Source organism: Podarcis gaigeae (assembly GCF_964106915.1).
Source record: "Podarcis gaigeae genome assembly, chromosome: 13".
In the NCBI taxonomy this organism is placed as follows: Eukaryota; Metazoa; Chordata; class Lepidosauria; order Squamata; family Lacertidae; genus Podarcis; species Podarcis gaigeae.
In genome coordinates this window covers 31,514,379-31,531,452 of record NC_139689.1, presented here as the reverse complement: position 1 = coordinate 31,531,452, position 17,074 = coordinate 31,514,379, and the positions used below count along the sequence as shown (strand labels likewise).

Below are 17,074 nucleotides of genomic sequence, written 5' to 3'. Positions count from 1 at the left end.
AGCCTGGGAGGGAGCGAGCGAGCGAGAGAAGCGCCTCTCGGGACCTTCGGGCCACTGCGCGCGAGGCGCCACTATCGAGCAACCGCCTCCCGAGAGACGGTCGCGCGGGGCTGGGCGGGCTCGCTTCTCCTTCTTTCTCTCACATGGGAACCCTCCTCCCCAACTCCGCATCCAGAGGGGCTTCACACCCTCAAGAAAGTGCGTCTGCGAGGGGGGGGGGTCCCCTCAGCCTTCAAAGTGTGCTGACCGCACGACCCTGGAGCACTGTGTGTTTTCGGAAGCAACTCTTTCAATCTCGCACTTCACTGCCTGGGGGAGATGAACGTTGGCACATTTCCTGGGGGGTAAATAAATAAGTAAACAACAACAACAACAATTTATTATTTCTACCCCACCCATCTGGCCAGGTTTCCCCCAGCAACTCTGGGCGGCTTTCAACAGAACATTAAAAACAGAATAAAACTTCAAACATGAAGAATGCACCTAAACACAGCCTATCATTTAGTTACCCTGCCACACATCAAATTAGTGTGAGGTAAAATAAAAACAAATACTCGATCCCTTCGACAGCAAGATATAGGTTGGCTAAGCCTGAGCCACCCCAGGCAGTTTTCTCATCTGGCTTCACTGGGAAATTCCCAGTGGCAGAAATGGGACTTGCTTTTTAACCTCCCATGCAGACCTGCCTGGTTACTAAAGTCATGAGGAGCAGGTGAAAGCTCATCTCATGGGATCAGTCAGATAGAGGGCCTTTCTGTTTTGGTGCCCACAGTAGCATGTGAGGCATGATGTGCCAACTAGGATCTACACATGTTAAAAATGTACCTGTTTACTTAGGCCTTTGCTGACCACTGAGGCCAGCCATTTTCTGTGATGCAGTTAAATGTACTGGCTGTTAAGGCTGCTGGTGTGTTTTTTGCTTGGTATTTTTAATGGATTTTACTGTAAACCGCCTTGAGATGTTTTCATAAATAGGCAGTCTATATTTTTAATGAATAAACAACCTGGCATATTAACGGAGGGCCCACCTGTTCACCTGTGCCAACGTGCCAATGAGGCAAAACGAGAAAGGCATCCAATAGGGTTCTCATTGCCACTACCAGTGTTTCATCACGTTTCTTTTCATTATTTATTGAATAAGGTGTTGGAAAACAGGTAAATAGCATCTAACAGAGACTGTAGGCCTTTCACATTCTACATGGCCATTTCAGTTTTGAGAATGGATATTATCCTGTCGTTTTGTGGCATGTACTCATTTATTTTTGTCTGGGGAAACAAGAAGGCCAAAGCAGATGTCAGGCAAGTACCTTTGAGGAGACCATGCCACCAGCAGGCCCTTTTCCTCATTGCTCTCTCCCTCAACCCAGATGGCCGGAGGACCCAGATGACCCTGTGAGCCAGTGCAGTATATGGTCAGAGTGTTGGGCTAGGAGCTGGAATGGAAGACCAAGGTTCAAATCCCCTGGGCCTGGGCCTATATCTAATATATATGTTTATATCAATAGCAATTTTAATTAGGGTTGCCAGGTCAGGATTACCCCAAACTCTTTAAGATTTCAGGCCCCAAACCTGAAACTTAGGGTGATATAATGTTGGGTGGGTCCTGGAGATGGAGGTTAATTGGGAGAGGGTAGTGGCAGGATGCCCACCCACCCTAAGTGTCTATGCTCTAATTTGCAGTCAGCTCTTGCTGAGCTGAAGCTTGCAAGCTGCCTGTAAATGTCTCCCCTACCTGCCAGACCACCTTTGCCTTATGTGATTGTCTTGTCAGAACGGTATTGCTGTAACACTCTTTTCCTCCAACAGCATGGAGCAGTGTCTCTTACACAGAGGGGAAGCATTCACCCTCACAGGTAGGTAAGCTCTCTGTTGGCAAAGGCCAGGCACTCTGCTTCAACCACTGCTGGCCATAAACTCCTGAGCACTTTGGCCTTGTGGGGTCACAGCTCAGATACAGGCAGCTGAATAAGCTGCTCCTGCACACACCGAGTTCTTCTGGGTATGATCACAGTCCTTGCAGTCTCTCCCTTCACTTATGCGGGTGTGCTGAGACACCAAGCACCGCTCATTTTTTTCTCTCATTGTCAAAGGCTCAGGATAAGGCATTGCTAGAGTGACTAGTTGACCGTGTCACACATCTGTCTCCCTTTCACAAATTCCTGCATCCCGGATGCCGGTCAATAAAGTTTATGACATTGCCACACATTGTGGCTTTACTGGGAGTGGTAGATTGGGATCCCTTTGCCACAACCTTCAGGAATATCTGTATATTTGAATACCTACCAGATGGCAGAGCGCAAGTAACAGGAAGGCTGGCCAGATGTACTGGACCAGATGGAGAGAAGTTACTTGCCCAAAGTCATGAACAGAGTACAAGGCAGAGGTGGGAACAGCCTCACTGCATTAAAAAAACAACCCTTATGATGTCCCTTTCAATCAATTTCATCCTCAAACCGTTAATTTTCCTCCCTGACCTGTCCAAATAATTTCCCTTTCCAAAATTATTTTTGACTCTCTTTACCCCCACATGTGTTCCATGTTTCTGCCACCTACATTACAGACCCTTTAGGTTGGCTATTATTATTTATATCATTTATGAATCACTGGCATTATAATGACATATATAAAACATTTTTAAAAAACTACACACACACACATGCAATTGCATGCAAAACCACATTTTTAGCAGGCATTGAAAAGCCAATAGCGTAGGTTCTGTCTGATATGTGGAATGGAGCCCCTGACAGGATAGTACCTGCGCTGTGCCTACTCCTACAGAACTCAGTGATCAGCTGGGTATGTGTAGGATGAGACAATCTTTTAGGTATCCTGCTAGGCTGTATAGGGTTTTGTACACCAATACCAGCATCTTGAACCTAGCCTAGTAGGTCATTGGCAGGCAGTGCAATTCCTTCAGCAGCGGCCTAATGTGATGGTGACGTTGGCTCAAAGTCAGTACGTACAGTATTTGTATTTTCCTTCCTTCAGGAGGTTTTGAGCTGAAGCTGCCAGGTGTCTATGAGACTCCATAGAAACTGAAAGTGAGGAGTCATCACTGTCTCAAGACACCATCCTTGGCTGGTTGCCTCCACGTTGGGAAGACAGGTATGCAATGCTACCCGCCCCTCCTGCTCTGCCATTGTACCCTGGTACTTCGTCCTATTAACAATAGCTTTTAAAATAAATAAATAAATAAATAAATAAATAAATAAATAAGTAAATAAAGTTTTAATGAAGCATAATGACCATTACCGACAACGTAAAAGTACAATAGCAGAGTATGACACCATAACATACCGTATGTAAAAAAAGAGGTCGGGAGTAGTAACACACTAATATAAACCAAGACATCCATTTTTCCTGAGCTGGTGTAGATGGTGCACGTTGGCCATCTATGTCCAAAGCATAAGAAATAAAACCCTGTCAGAGGACGTAGAAGCATTCTAGGTTTCCAATCCCTCTGGAGACCTGCAATTGGTGTGTTATTTTTTTCCACAATAGCCAAAGTCCGTAAGTTCTTATGCCACATAGAGAAATGTAGTTTCCCCCCCTCCAAAGTTTTCCGTTGCTGGCCTGTTGAAATCCCAGCAGCAGCTAGCATGGATGTCAAAGGTTCTTTAGAGTGCCAAGCTTTTGTGATATCAGTCTGCATATTCAGTAATGACAGTTGTGGAGAAACCTGAACAGGTAGAATCATAGAATCATAGAGTTGGACGGGGCCTTGAGGATCATCTAGTCCAAGCCCCTGCAATGTGGGACTATGCAGCTGCCCCATATGGGGATCGAACCTGCAGCCTTGGCGTTGTCAGCACCATGCTTCTAACCAGCTGATAAGCTATCCAGAAAGTTAACAATTTTAGATATTTCTTGATAAACTTGGGACCAGAATAATGAGAAATTCCTACCAAAGATGGGGGACTGTCCTTTAACAATAATATTTTGTATACTTTCATATTTTATATGTTAAATTTGAGTCATTGTACATCTTAAAACAACAGCACGTATGTACGGCCTAAATAGGGTTTGATCAATACAGTACTGGGTTTGTTTTTGTGGAGGATATATTTGGGTTTTGTGTTTTTTTTTAAAAAAATATTTATTAAGATTTTCAAATACAAATGCATAAATAATAAACAACATTATTTATATCATAGCATAATTTCATCACTTCTTTGGACTCCCTCGCGTCACCCGCTCTCACTTACATCGTTTTTCTAAGCAAATTTTCTAAGCAAATTACTAAGCAAAAGTTTTTTCTAAGCAAATTATCATCTTGTTTACAATCTTATATCCGCTCATTTAAATAGAATCTAGCAGTTCTCCAGAAAATTTATATTTTCCTTAATCTCACTTATCGTCAAATTCGGATCTAATTCAGTGGTAGGCAGTTATTTATGATCTAGCATCCTTCTTAACATTCAACCAAATTACAATATTTTTGTAGATAAATCTTAAATTTCTTCCAGTCTTCTTCAACCCTCTCTTCTCCCAGGTCTCGGATTCTGCCAGTCATCTCGGCCAGTTGCATATAGTCCATCAGCTGCATCTGCCACTCTTCCAACGTGGGTAGATCTTGAGTTTTCCAACTCTTAGCGATGAGTATCCTTGCTGCCGTTGTTGCATACATAAAGAATGTTCGGTCCTTCTTTAACACCTTCTGGCCGACAATGCCCAGAAGGAAGGCCTCTGGTTTCTTAGTGAAGGTATACTTAAACACCTTTTTCAACTCATTATATATCATTTCCCAGAAGGCCTTCACTTTAGGGCAGGTCCACCAGAGGTGAAAGAATGTTCCTTCATTTTCTTTACATTTCCAACATTTATTATCAGACAAATGGTATATTTTGGCAAGTTTAACTGGGGTCATGTACCATCTATATATCATTTTCATTACATTTTCCTTCAGAGCATTACATGCAGTGAAGTTCAGCCCAGTGGTCCACAACCTTTCCCAGTCCTCAAACATAATATTATGCCCAATATCCTGAGCCCACTTTATCATAGCCAATTTAACCATTTTGTCTTGTGTATTCCATTTTAACAGCAAGTTATACATTCTTGATAATACCTTAGTCTTTGGTTCTAACAATTCTGTTTCCAACTTCGATTTCTCCACCTGGAACCCTAACTTTTTATCATTTTTAAAGACTTCTTTAATCTGAGCGTAGTGTAACCAGTCTCGCACTTTATCCTTCATTTTCTCCAAACTCTGCAATTTCCAATTGTCTCCATCTTTTTCTAATATTTCCCAATATTTTGGCCATTTGGCCTCCATATTGGGTCTTTTTCGGGCCTTAGCTTCCAGAGGCGAAAGCCACCTCGGAGTTTTATTTTCCAATAAGTCTTTGTATTTTATCCAGACATTAAATACTGCTTTCCTGACAATATGGTTCTTAAAGGCCTTATTGCTCTTAACCTTATCATACCATAAGTATGCATGCCAACCAAAAGCATTATTAAAACCTTCCAAGTCCAATACATCAGTGTCTTTGAGAAGTAGCCAGTCTTTTAGCCAGCAGAAAGCTGCGGCTTCATAGTACAACTTTAAGTCCGGCAGGGCAAAGCCCCCTCTTTCTTTCGCATCAGTTAATATCTTAAACTTAATTCTGGGCTTTTTGCCCTGCCAGACAAATTTAGAAATGTCTCTCTGCCACTTCCGGAGGCACTCCGTCTTGTCCACAATCTGTAATGTTTGGAACAAAAACAACATTTTTGGCAATACATTCATCTTAATAGCAGCAATTCGGCCTAACAGAGAAAGCTTCAATTTTGTCCAACTGTCCAAGTCTCTCTTAATTTCAGACCAACATTTTTCATAGTTGTCCTTAAACAGACTCAGATTTTTTGCTGTAATGTTTACCCCTAGGTACTTTGCTTTTTTAACCACAGTTAGTTCTGTTTCTCTCTGAAACTGTACTGACTCTATATCTGTCAAGTTTTTCCCCAACACCTTGGTTTTCTGTTTATTTAATTTAAATCCCGCTACCCGACCAAAATCTTGTATCAGTTGCAATACTCTTTTTGTACTAGATTCTGGCTCCTGCAAAGTCAAAACTAGGTCATCTGCAAAAGCTTTAAGTTTATATTGTTTCGCTCCGACCTGGATCCCTTCCACCAACTGGTCCCCTCTAATCATATTCAAGAGCACCTCCAGAACCGATATAAATAGCAGAGGGAAAATCAGGCAGCCTTGTCGTGTTCCTTTTTCAATTTTAAACTCTTCTGTAACCACATTGTTAACTATCAATTTAGCCTTTTGTTCTGAATATATTGCATCAATCCCATTCTCAAAACCCCGTCCCACTCCCATTTCTTTTAGATTTCCCTTCATAAATTTCCAAGAGATATTATCAAAGGCCTTCTCCGCATCTATAAAAATTAACACTGCTTTTGTATTTATGTCTGTTTGCAAAAGTTCCAAGATGTCAATAATGTTGCTTGTATTAGCAAACATGTGTCTACCTGGGAGAAAGCCTGTCTGGTCTTTATGGATTACTTCATTTAAAACTCTTTTAAGTCTGCTTGCCAAAACATCTGCAAATATTTTGTAATCCACATTTAAAAGGGAGATGGGACGATAGTTCTTGAGTTGTGTCTTTTCAGTTTCCGATTTTGGTATCAATGTGATGAAAGCTTCCTTCCACGATTCCGGCGCCCTCTTCCCCTCCATGATTTCGTTGCTGACCTCCATCATTGGTTGAATCAGATAGTCTTTTAATGTCTTATAATACTTGGAGGTCAGGCCGTCTGGCCCTGGAGATTTGCCCGGTTGCATGTTCTGAATGGCTTTTTCAATCTCTTGACATGTTATTTTGCTGTTCAGGAGTGATCTATTTTCTTGTGACAATTTTTTAAGTCCATTTTTCACCAAAAATTGTTTAATCTCAACCTCGTCCTGCGGCCCTTGAGTATATAATTTTTTGAAGTATTTCTGGAAGCACTTTCTGATCTCCGTGGGGTTCTGAATGTTTCTTCCTTCAATTTCCAGATTTGTAACTGTATTTAATTTTTGTCTCTTCTTTAACTGCCAAGCTAGCAGTTTCCCACATTTATTTGCCGATTCAAAAGTTTTTTGTTTCATTAATTTAATCTTCCACTCTATTTCCTGATTTATCAATTTGGAATATTGTGCTTGATGGAGTTTGATTTCTCTCAAAATCGGCTGTGACTTCGGATTTAATCTTAACTTCTTCTCTAATTCTTTTATTTTCTCCAAAATCTTGTCTTTTCTGTCATTTTGTATCCTTTTCTTTACAGCATTCTGTTGTATCAAGAACCCCCTCATCACAGCTTTACTTGCATCCCAAATGGTTCTTTTTTCCACTGTAGTGTTCATATTTATCTCAAAATAGTCCTTCAAAGCTTTCTGGGCCTTCTTAACAATCTCCTGATCTCTAAACAAATTGTCATTCATCTTCCATCTAAAGGAGCCGGTTGGTAATAGTGTCAGGATATATTTGGGTTTTTTATGAAGTAGAAGGATTAAGCGGCTACAGCATGGCTCCTGATCACTCGGATCCACATGTTGCATTGAGTCTGATCTATACAGTATGTGGAACACAAAATGACTTGGTAGAATCCTTAACCCACCAGTTTCCAAAAGAAGGACAGAAACTTTGAGAAGCAGGAAGAGAGAGCGCCGGCCACCGAGTCCCTTATGCAGGAGAGAGACCCCATCAGCCACAAGAGGGCCTGCTTAGCTGCCGAAGGAGAAAGGGGAGGTCTTTCTCTCTTTATTCTTTTCTCTAGCCAGGATGTGGAATTGAGCTTCCTGGATTTTGCAGCTTGCAGCTGCTTCCCCTAAGACCCCCCCCCCTCTCATCCCAGCTCCCTGCAAGGGGGCGAGGATTTCTCTGTAATCGGCCTTCACCATTCTCAGGCAGGCCGCACGTTGCAGTCCCTGGCTAGGTGCAGGTAAATGATCGCGGGTGGGGGGTGGGGTGCAAAAGATCAACCCGGCCTTTTCGATCTCCTCTGCCCCCACCCTCCCGTCGCCGCCTTTGCAAGGTCCGATTCACAAGGAGGAAACAATGGAGGCTGTGCAGGACATAGATGGACCCCGAGGTGGAGGGTGCGGGGTGGTAACAGCATTTCGATGCAGCCGTTTCCCCCTTTGCTGCCTGGACTTAACACATTGCACGAAGATCCTGGACTTAGAAGGGCGGGGGGGCGATGTTTCATGCAATGTGGGAAAGAGAGTCAGCTTGAAGGATGGCAAGGAGGGCCCAGTTCATTGCGATTGCCTTTTGTAACCTTTGCACCCATTTGCCCATGTCCCCCTTACTCAATTTTCAAAAGATGCTACCTCCCAACAAAGTACGTCCCTCCCCATAATTTATGGCTTCTTTCCCTCTCTCCGGCTCCCACCGCGCCCCCAGGAATTGCCCCGATTCCTCCGTAACACCCCCAACAGCCTTTTGCATGGACTTCTCATAGTGAGGTAGTTTTGTTTTCACACTGCATTTTAAAAATTATTTTTAAAGTATCCGTAGAGAGTTGAAACACATTTAACACTAGCTTGGGCCCGTTGGGATAACGCTCCAGGCAGTCGAGGAAGTGGTTTATAATCCACGAAAGCTTGTGTTACCGTAATATAATTGTTTTGTCGTTAGGATGCAACAGGATTTATTTTTGCCACAACAAACTCCGCTGCCCCTCTGGCATTTGCTCATATTTTGTCCTTTGTACGTTCATGTGTTTTTTCACCACCAGACAAGCCAACTGGACTGGAGGGGATTTTGAACCATGATCTAAAATATAACTAAACAAACAGTTTTGGGGACACAAAGTACTAACAGTACAGAGAAATGAAGAGCTGTTTTGCACATTACACAGAAATCCAGGTTTCCAACCCCCCATAGGGAGCTGTGGCCAGTCCAAGCTTTTCAACAACAAGGTGTGTGATGTGTGTGTTTTAAAATAGTTGTTCATCACATTCACACTTTTGATTTTTAGATGTATACTTGAGGGTGTTTTTTTTAAGGTATATACCTAAAAACCACAGGGTTGTATCCTGTTTTAGTCATACTCAGAGCAGACCCATAAAAATTAATTGACATGATTTAGTCCATTAATTGTGGAATTATGTGAACAAATCCTGGTTGGATATAATGTCCAAAGTGGCCCAGGTTTCTTTACAGGCATTTTTTTTTTTTACAAATGTAAACAACGGAGAACAAATCTTAGGTAACCAACTTATTCCCTGCAATTACTTTGTGTCTTATTTCAATGTTCCCTTGGTCTGATTTTCCAAGGACTAATAATCTGTAGCGATATATGGACATGTTCATGGTTCAGCTACCTTACAGTCTGGTGCAGCCAGAGACAACACAGACTTTTGTAGTGTTTGACTGCTGCACAGTGAGATAGTGCACTGTGTATATAACAAAGAGCATCTAACCACATGTGGGTGTGTCAAATGTGTAATCACATCACGAAGTGTAACATGCTCTTCCCATTCCTTCCTCAAGGATGCCACAATACAAGTTGTGTAATAATAGCTTATTGATTAGTTGGTTCAGTTCCATTCCCATTTTAAAATCTCTTGGTGTATTGTATGGTGTACACACCTCAGTAAAAGTCACAGGTCTCCCATGTTGAGCAGCCATTTATTTGAATTTATATCTCTACCCTTGTCCACCAGCGCAGTGGATCCCCTTAAACAAGCTGTTACCTCTCAGCCTCAGTCCTTCCCCCAGCCCATCTGCAACATGGGGATAACGAAGCTGATCTTATATTACTGGATTGTTATGTGGATTACCAGGAGGTTAATGAAGTGCTCTGAAAACTCTTCAAGAGCCATTTAAATGGTATAGTGATTATAAAAAGAAAAACCTAAAAGCCACAGAGTAGCTTAGAAACGCTGTGCAAATATGCTCTGCCAGTCCAACAAAATTAAAAATATAATTGTTCATATGAATAAACAGGCCTTAAACCTGGGGACAGAAATAAGACATGGATGAATCCAGTGTTAGTCATACTTAGAATAGATTGCTAAGTGGTGCCCATTCATTTCAGCGGGTCTGCTCTTGAGTCTGACTAACATTGGAGTTGCTTCTTGGTGTCCCTCCCTGGCAATGCTGTTCCATAATTATGACTCATCTCTTGAGAAAGCCTGGCACCAAACAGCCATAGAATTCACCTCTCTAGAGGAAAGCACCCACAATAGGTCCCTTCCAGCATATCCCAGAAAATGTACAGAAGGATGCAATCCCAAAGTTTTGCAAGGCCCAAGCCACTTCATCAGACCCGTCCCCATGTCATAATACGACAGAGTTTGCCCCTCTCACAACATTGTTCTCTCTTTCTGCCCCACCTGCCTCCTCCAATCTCACACCATTGCTACATGGATATGATTATCAAGAACACTGGGTTGCCGTAGAAATGTTTCTACAACGTGACGTGGCACAAACTCCTTCAGTTCTTTTTTTTTTTATTTAGGTGCTTATCAGGAGCCTCCTTTGCCAAGAGAAAGAAGAAGGACTCCACTCATTTCTGGCGAGAGAGTACCCGTGTGTGCCGAGATGCAGGAGAGCTATGAAACAGTGATCTCGCTGGGTAAGGGATCTCACTGCTTAAAATGTCTGTGCCGCCGGACTTGAACTCGAACCTTATCTACCCAGAACTAAAAATAGCCCTGTGGCATCTCAAGTCATCACATGGAAATTGTGTTATGATGCCAGTTTGCCTCAATCACTGACTTTACCTCCAATTGCGCACTTTCCCTTTGTCTCCCAAGACTGATGGATGCCAACAAAATAGTGGGGACCGCACTTTGGTTTATATACATTTTTTTGCGGGGGGGAAAGAGCTGCTGATTTTTAAGGCCATATGGAAGTCAATACCTTCTCCCCTATATAGCAGGGTTTCCCAAACTTGAGTCTCCAGCTGTTTTTGGACTACAACTCCCATCATTCCTAGCTAGCAGGATCAGTGGTCAGGGATGATAGGAATTGTAGTTTCAAAATAGCCGGAGACCCAAGTTTGGGAAACCCTGCTATATAGCATCCAAAGGCCTCTGCCTAACCAAACATTTTATCCTCCAGAAGTATCTTGTTTGGCTTATCAACCTTTTTTCTGCTCCTCTCCTCTTAGCGGAAGAAATTGCCATTAGCTGGCCCCGGATAACTGCCTTCACAGAGACCCGAGGGCGCCGAGGTTTGGCTCCTGGTAAGTCCTTTATGCAATAGGATTTTAAGAAATTGTGTGCTACAAATCCTTCCTCTGTTCAACTACCTAAAAGAGTGGAACTCATTTCTCCCTTGTGAGCTGTAAGCCTTCCCTTCTCAAACTGCACTGAAAGGGAAGCTAGACATTTACAAAATGTCGGGTACTCTGACACAGGTGGTGACAATCGCTCACAGCAAAGTAACCTCCCTGCCACGAACGGCTCTGGGCCTCCAGGATGACGACCCAACGGCCTGTCCCATTGCAGCAATCCTGGAGCAGACAAAGACAGCCGTCTTGTCTTAACTCGTGCCATTTGTCCCAAGGGCACAATCCTCCTGCAGCGTTTCGCAGGCCTTGCCCCCGTGTAAATTAGCTCATGCCTAGAATAGGCGACAGGGCTCTTAGGGCCCTCCATTCACATTCCTTTCACTTTGTTTCTCTCCCTCTTCCCAGGGCTAGAAATGGAACCTGAGCAGGGGCAATTGGCACCTTTGCAGGGGCAAGCAGCAGCGGCGGCGGCGGCAGCAGCTACAGCCGGCTCGAGTGAAGAAGGGATCCTGCCGGACTTCCGGAGGCAGCTCGGGGTGATCCTGCAGACTGTTGGCAAGGCACAAGTGGAGAAGATGCTGAGGGAGCTGGTGAAGGAGCAGGAGCAGCAGGGGAGAGTCAGGCGGCGCAAGAGGGTGACCCGGAGCCCCCGCCTTGGAGGTAAGGGCATCAGCCAGGGCAAGTGGAGCGTTGAGGCCTGGCCACCTTGCTTTGGGCAGCTGAAAAGGGGTGTGGCAGGCAGGATCGAGTTTTGCAGCAACCAGACACCACCATTTAATTCTTTTTTTTTAAAAAAAAAAATAATATTTATGCCACCATTTAATTCTTATCTGTTTTTAAGATCTGCGGCCAAGGATTTGCCTGCTTTTATTTCAAACCATGATGTGATATTCAGGGCTACCTTCCTGACCCCTCCAGTCATCTTGGGCTCCCTGGCTTACATAGTCTTCAGGCTTCGTCTCTTTCTCTCTGCCTTCCTACTAATTGCTTGAAACCCTCTGCCGTTGTGTACAGTGTGAGCTTTTTCTGGCTTAGCCTTTCTCCTTGGACACCCATCCTTCTGCTCCCTGCCACCTAAACCTTTCTTTTCTGCATAGCACCTCGGCCCTCAAATAAAACTTTGTCGTACATCGGAAGTCGAATGGAATCCATTCCGGAAAGTCCATTTGACTTCCAAAACGTTCAGAAACCAAAGTGCAGCTTCTGATTGGCTGCAGGAAGCCCCTGCAGCCAATCGGAAGCCGTGGAAGCCCTGTCAGGTGTTCGGCTTCCAAAAATAGTTCGCAAACCGGAACAGTCACTTCTGGGTTTGTGGCATTTGGGAGCCAGAACATTCAAGAACTAAGCTGTTCAAAAACCAAGGTACGACTGTAGTGGAAAACTTCCAGATTTTGTTTTTAAGCAAACAAATAGAATCCCAACAATAATTCAGAACGAAAATATCACTAATTCCTGTCTCCTCCTGTAGTGTGGGGAGAAGGAGGAAAAATGCATTTATTGATAGCACTTCGGGCCCTGAGGGGTATGGAGACCCATGTGAAAGTTGCAGTTAAATGCAGTTAAAAGGGCTGGTTTTAACCTATGGGGCCTAAATGATGTGAGTCCAATGTACCAACTGCCTCCACACATTCCTAAGGAGTGTCTTATACCAAGCTAAACCATTTAACCCACATCTCTGCTAGGATGGGGAACTTCAGACCATGGGAAGAAATGCAGGCCTACAGACCTATCTGGCTCAAAGGACTCTCCTCAGAACCCACCCCTCTCCCCCCTGGGCTCCCCACACACGTCACCAGCCCTGCTTTTCACCCTCTGTGAGAGTGTTTGCCTGGCTAGAAAGTATCATTGAACACTAATAATGAAGGACAGAACCGGATGTGATGTGTGTGGAAAAAAGGCTATTATTACTATAATTTATCACCTGTCTTTCACCCTAAGGTCCCTGGGCGGGTTACAATTGAAATACAATATTAAAAACTGTTCAAAACAGCTTACCTTCACAGAAATAATGTAGGTCCTAAAAACAGGCATCTCAAGTGTCAGAAGACAGGGTACAGAGGTACTTACTTGCTGTACAAAGGTAAAATCAGTGTTTGTTGCTCTGCCTCGTTTTTCTCTGGCCTAGATGACCACTGTCAGCTGGAACTTATAGGCTTCCCTAGAAGGGAAAATGGCCCTCAGGGTGAATAGGGCTCCCTACCCCTGATCCAGCCTGTCTTTTGTTGGTGCCAGGTTTTCAGGGTCTCTGCTGGACATCTTTATTACCCCAGATATTTGGAAGGAGGGCTTAGAAATTGAACGTGGGCCCTTTTGCATGCGATCTGACGCAGCGCACTCTGTAAACTGACCACGAGCACCTTCTCAGGAATATGGAAGAGTGAGTCCAGCTCCCCCTTGTAGACATCATTGCGTTCTCCCCCCGCCCCAAGGCGCAGAAATTTATCCACTTTTCTGTCTCAGCAGGTGATGAAGCAGGTGGGCAGAACAACTCAGAGGCCTCACATGCTGGAACGTTGGAAGTACCCACCATCCTGTCTAGAAAGCCAGCTGTGAATGAGCTGCAGGTGCCCCTCTTGTGCCCAGGGCTAGTGGCAGGGCAAAAGCAACCCATTTCAGGGAAGATTTTTCATGGGGACGCCAGAGGGTGTAAGAACAGCCTTGTCCACCAGCAGAGCCCTCTGGGAACGAGATGGGGGGCAGGCCTTGAGCCCCGGGAGAGCGTTGGCTGCAGCCCGCTCCACAGCATGAGCCGGGACTCCCAGGATGCCGCAAGACTCTGGCCGCCTTTTGGCGAAAGAGCCCAGTTCTTCTCGGCGTGGCAGAAACCACGCTTCACCCAGAGACGCCGGCGCCCACCTGCCGGAGAGAAACCCCACCGTTGCGGGCCATGCAGGAGGACCATTGTCGTCCCGCCACAGAGATCCAGCTCACCTCCAAATTCCGCCTTGGCTCCTGTCCTGGATTCTGCCTCCGCCTCTTCTCTTGCCTTGCCTCTGAACTCTGTAGGGGCAGCAACTACCCAGCTTCCAGGCGGGAACTCTGTTTCAGCCCAGCCCCGGAAACCCCACGGCTGCGAGGAGTGTGGCAAGCGGTTCCGAATCCTCGCCAACTTAGAGCGGCACCAGCAGCGCCACGCAGTGGAAAAGCCTCACCAGTGCCGTGACTGCGGGCGCCGTTTCCGCTGGGGCTGTCACTTGGAGCGCCACCGGCGGTCGCGCCGCTGCGTGGAGTGTGGTGGGGGTCTGGCCACGCCACCTCCACCCCCGTCCCCGCCCCCGGAACCCGACCGGCCCTATTCCTGCGGCGAATGCGGGAGGCGGTTCACCCAGCGCTCGGCTCTCAGCAAGCACCGGCGGCTGCACTCGGGGGAGCGGCCTTATGGCTGCGGAGAGTGTGGCAAGCGCTTCCTGCAGCGCTCCGACCTCACCATCCACGTGCGCTCGCATTCCGGGGAGCAGCCCTACGTGTGCACGGAGTGCGGCCGCCGCTTCAGCGTCAGCTCGAACCTCAGCAAGCACAGGCGCATGCACCGTGGGGAGCGCCCCCACGCCTGCTCAGTCTGCGCCAAGCGCTTCCTGCAGCGCTCCGAGCTCCTCATCCACCAGCGTGCTCACACCGGGGAGCGTCCCTACCCCTGCACAGCCTGCGGGAAGCGCTTTGCTCGCCGGGCGCACCTCAAACGCCACCAGCGCACCCACGGCAGTGTGCCTGCCGCAACCACTGCCTCTCGTCACCAGAGTGCCCGTCTGCTGGCCCCCTCCGCAGCAGATACCACACCCCTTCTTGAACACGAAGGGGTGCCCGATGCCCTGGAGTCACGCCCCTGCTCCAACACACATGCTACAGGCCCACGCCCACCAGCATCCGAGCCTGTCTTTTCAGCAGGCCGAAGTCCTGTGGGTGCTGCTTCGCTGGGCCTTCCATGGGCTGTGACCTCCTCCGCCCGCCTCCCCTTCTGTTCCAGTTCTCTTTGATTTTGCTGTAGCTTTCCTGTATCCCTGCCCTTTGTCACTCCCTCACGACCAGCAGGCTCCTTGGTTGAACCTCAGAGGCCCAGCTCTGGGTAGATGCAGTAGGGGCAGTCCAGTTTCCAAAGGAGCAGGGGAGGCAGCAGGCAGTAGCTTGTATTTTTGGACCCAGCCCTTGTTTGCTAGGAAGCCTGGTGGTTTTCTTTTGCTTTCCCCCCTCCTTGGAGCCTGCTAGGCTCTGCGTAGGGCCCCGATTCTGTGGGTGAGATGGAGGGAGTAAGGTGGGCATGCCAAGACCCTGGGTGAGATGTCAGCTATGTTCCCTGGATTTTTGACGGGGCTCTTTAGCACCAATCAATGTGACCCATTTGGGCGCATTATTTAAAGTCTGCGGGACGGGTTAGGTAGGCTACCTTTGTGGATTTGGGGAGGGAAGCACCCCAGGTTGATCGCAGCTAACCATTGCAAGCCGTCATTGTTGCTTGTGAGACACGGTAGGTCACCGGCATGCACTTCTGAGACAAACACGCATGGATACTTGCTCTCCTGACATCGTCCAAGCACATGGTCACCTATCCTCCCTGCCACCCCACCCCACCCTTATAATTTTGTAAATGTCATTAGGGCTCCTCCTGACACTCTAACCCTGGGTCTTCTTGGTTGACTGTCTCTCCTTGACCAGACTGCCTTTGTTTCCTTTTGCGGGAAGAAAAGCTCAACGAGGCTTCTCCCAAGTGCTTGGCCCCACTTCCCGAGACAAGATGGCACACTTGGCCATGCTGTTGAGTCGCTCTCACAGGAAAAAACGCTGACTGTGGCATAATCTGGGAAGTGGGTTGTGTGTGCAGCTTGTGGGACCCAACACAGCTCATGCTTCTCTCTTCTGCCTGCAAAGAAGTTTCATGGCAAGGCCCAAGCCCTGGAAGATCTGGGACCACAGTGCAAGAAACAAGCCAAAAAGCAAGAAGGATGTTCACTGATTCTTCAGAGCAGTTCAGAAGCAGAGAAATGGTCCATTGAGTTGTGTCAGGATTTGAACTCGGTTGCTGCTTGTTGAATAAGACAAAATGGCTGGTGCCTTCAAAAGGGGCTATAGTGCTTCCTTCACCATTAGCTCCCGAGAAAGCAGGCTGACGAAGGAAGAGAAGCGGGAGACATCTACTTTGATCAGAATTGTGGACTAGAACAATGGCAGAGTTGGGGGTGGGTGGGGAGTCTGGTTTTTACAGCCTCATATGTTTTCCAGCTCTAGTGAGAATGGTAAAGTTGCTGCTGAGTTGGGCTCAACCCCACGTGGCCTGTACCACTCTCTAGGACTGTTTCCAGCTCTATGGTAGTTTACCAGACCAGTGTTACTTCTCCAGTTGCTTGTACATTCCTGGTACCTTTTGGACTGGTGTTTCATGGCTAGGGGTGGGATCAGAGGGCTCTAGAGTAGGGAGGGGGTTAATAATAACTGATTTAGGACTAATACAGTAGAACTTTGTTTTATCAAATCTTAGCATGGAGTGTCTTTAACCAACACAGAAAAACGATGAATCCAAAACTGTAGATGTAAATGAATCCAATAGAATATTTTGCAACTCCCTTCCCCCAAAGAAGATATTTTGCACCTCTCAAGACTTAAATGTGAATTTTGTACAAGTATTTCGGGTTTGGTGAGGACAGATCCTCAGAACCCGGGTTTTGCTAGGTTCAAGGCCATTTGCCTCCATTTGGCAAGTGTCTGGATGTGGGAAAATGTCACTTTTTGAATTTGTGCAATTTTAATTTTTTTTTTTTGAGGGAGGGATGTCAAAGTTGTCATTACAGTTGCAGCTGTAATGCACATCTTCTGCCACTTTCTGACCTATGTGCGTTTTAAAAACATGAATAGGGAAACAAGTGGT

General features: G+C 46.1%; 1 protein-coding gene across 7 annotated transcripts; it reads left to right on the top strand.

The window, feature by feature from the left end:
- Positions 1–252: 252 nt before the first annotated feature.
- Positions 253–16,805, top strand: LOC310829795 (uncharacterized protein). Of its 7 annotated transcripts, XM_083708750.1 has the most exons (7): positions 641–1,299; positions 1,807–1,853; positions 2,989–3,105; positions 10,441–10,557; positions 11,095–11,169; positions 11,623–11,877; positions 13,681–16,805. In XM_083708750.1, exons 4-7 carry the CDS (start codon positions 10,524–10,526, stop codon positions 15,189–15,191), a joined length of 1,875 nt encoding a protein of 624 aa, XP_083564876.1. In that variant the 5' UTR covers positions 641–1,299; positions 1,807–1,853; positions 2,989–3,105; positions 10,441–10,523; the 3' UTR covers positions 15,192–16,805. The 7 variants fall into 7 exon arrangements, with proteins under 7 accessions (XP_083564878.1, XP_083564876.1, XP_083564875.1 ...); XM_083708752.1 differs by lacking the exons at positions 641–1,299; positions 1,807–1,853 and adding an exon at positions 253–356; XM_083708749.1 differs by having other exon boundaries at positions 641–1,853.
- The last annotated feature ends 269 nt before the right edge of the window (positions 16,806–17,074 follow it).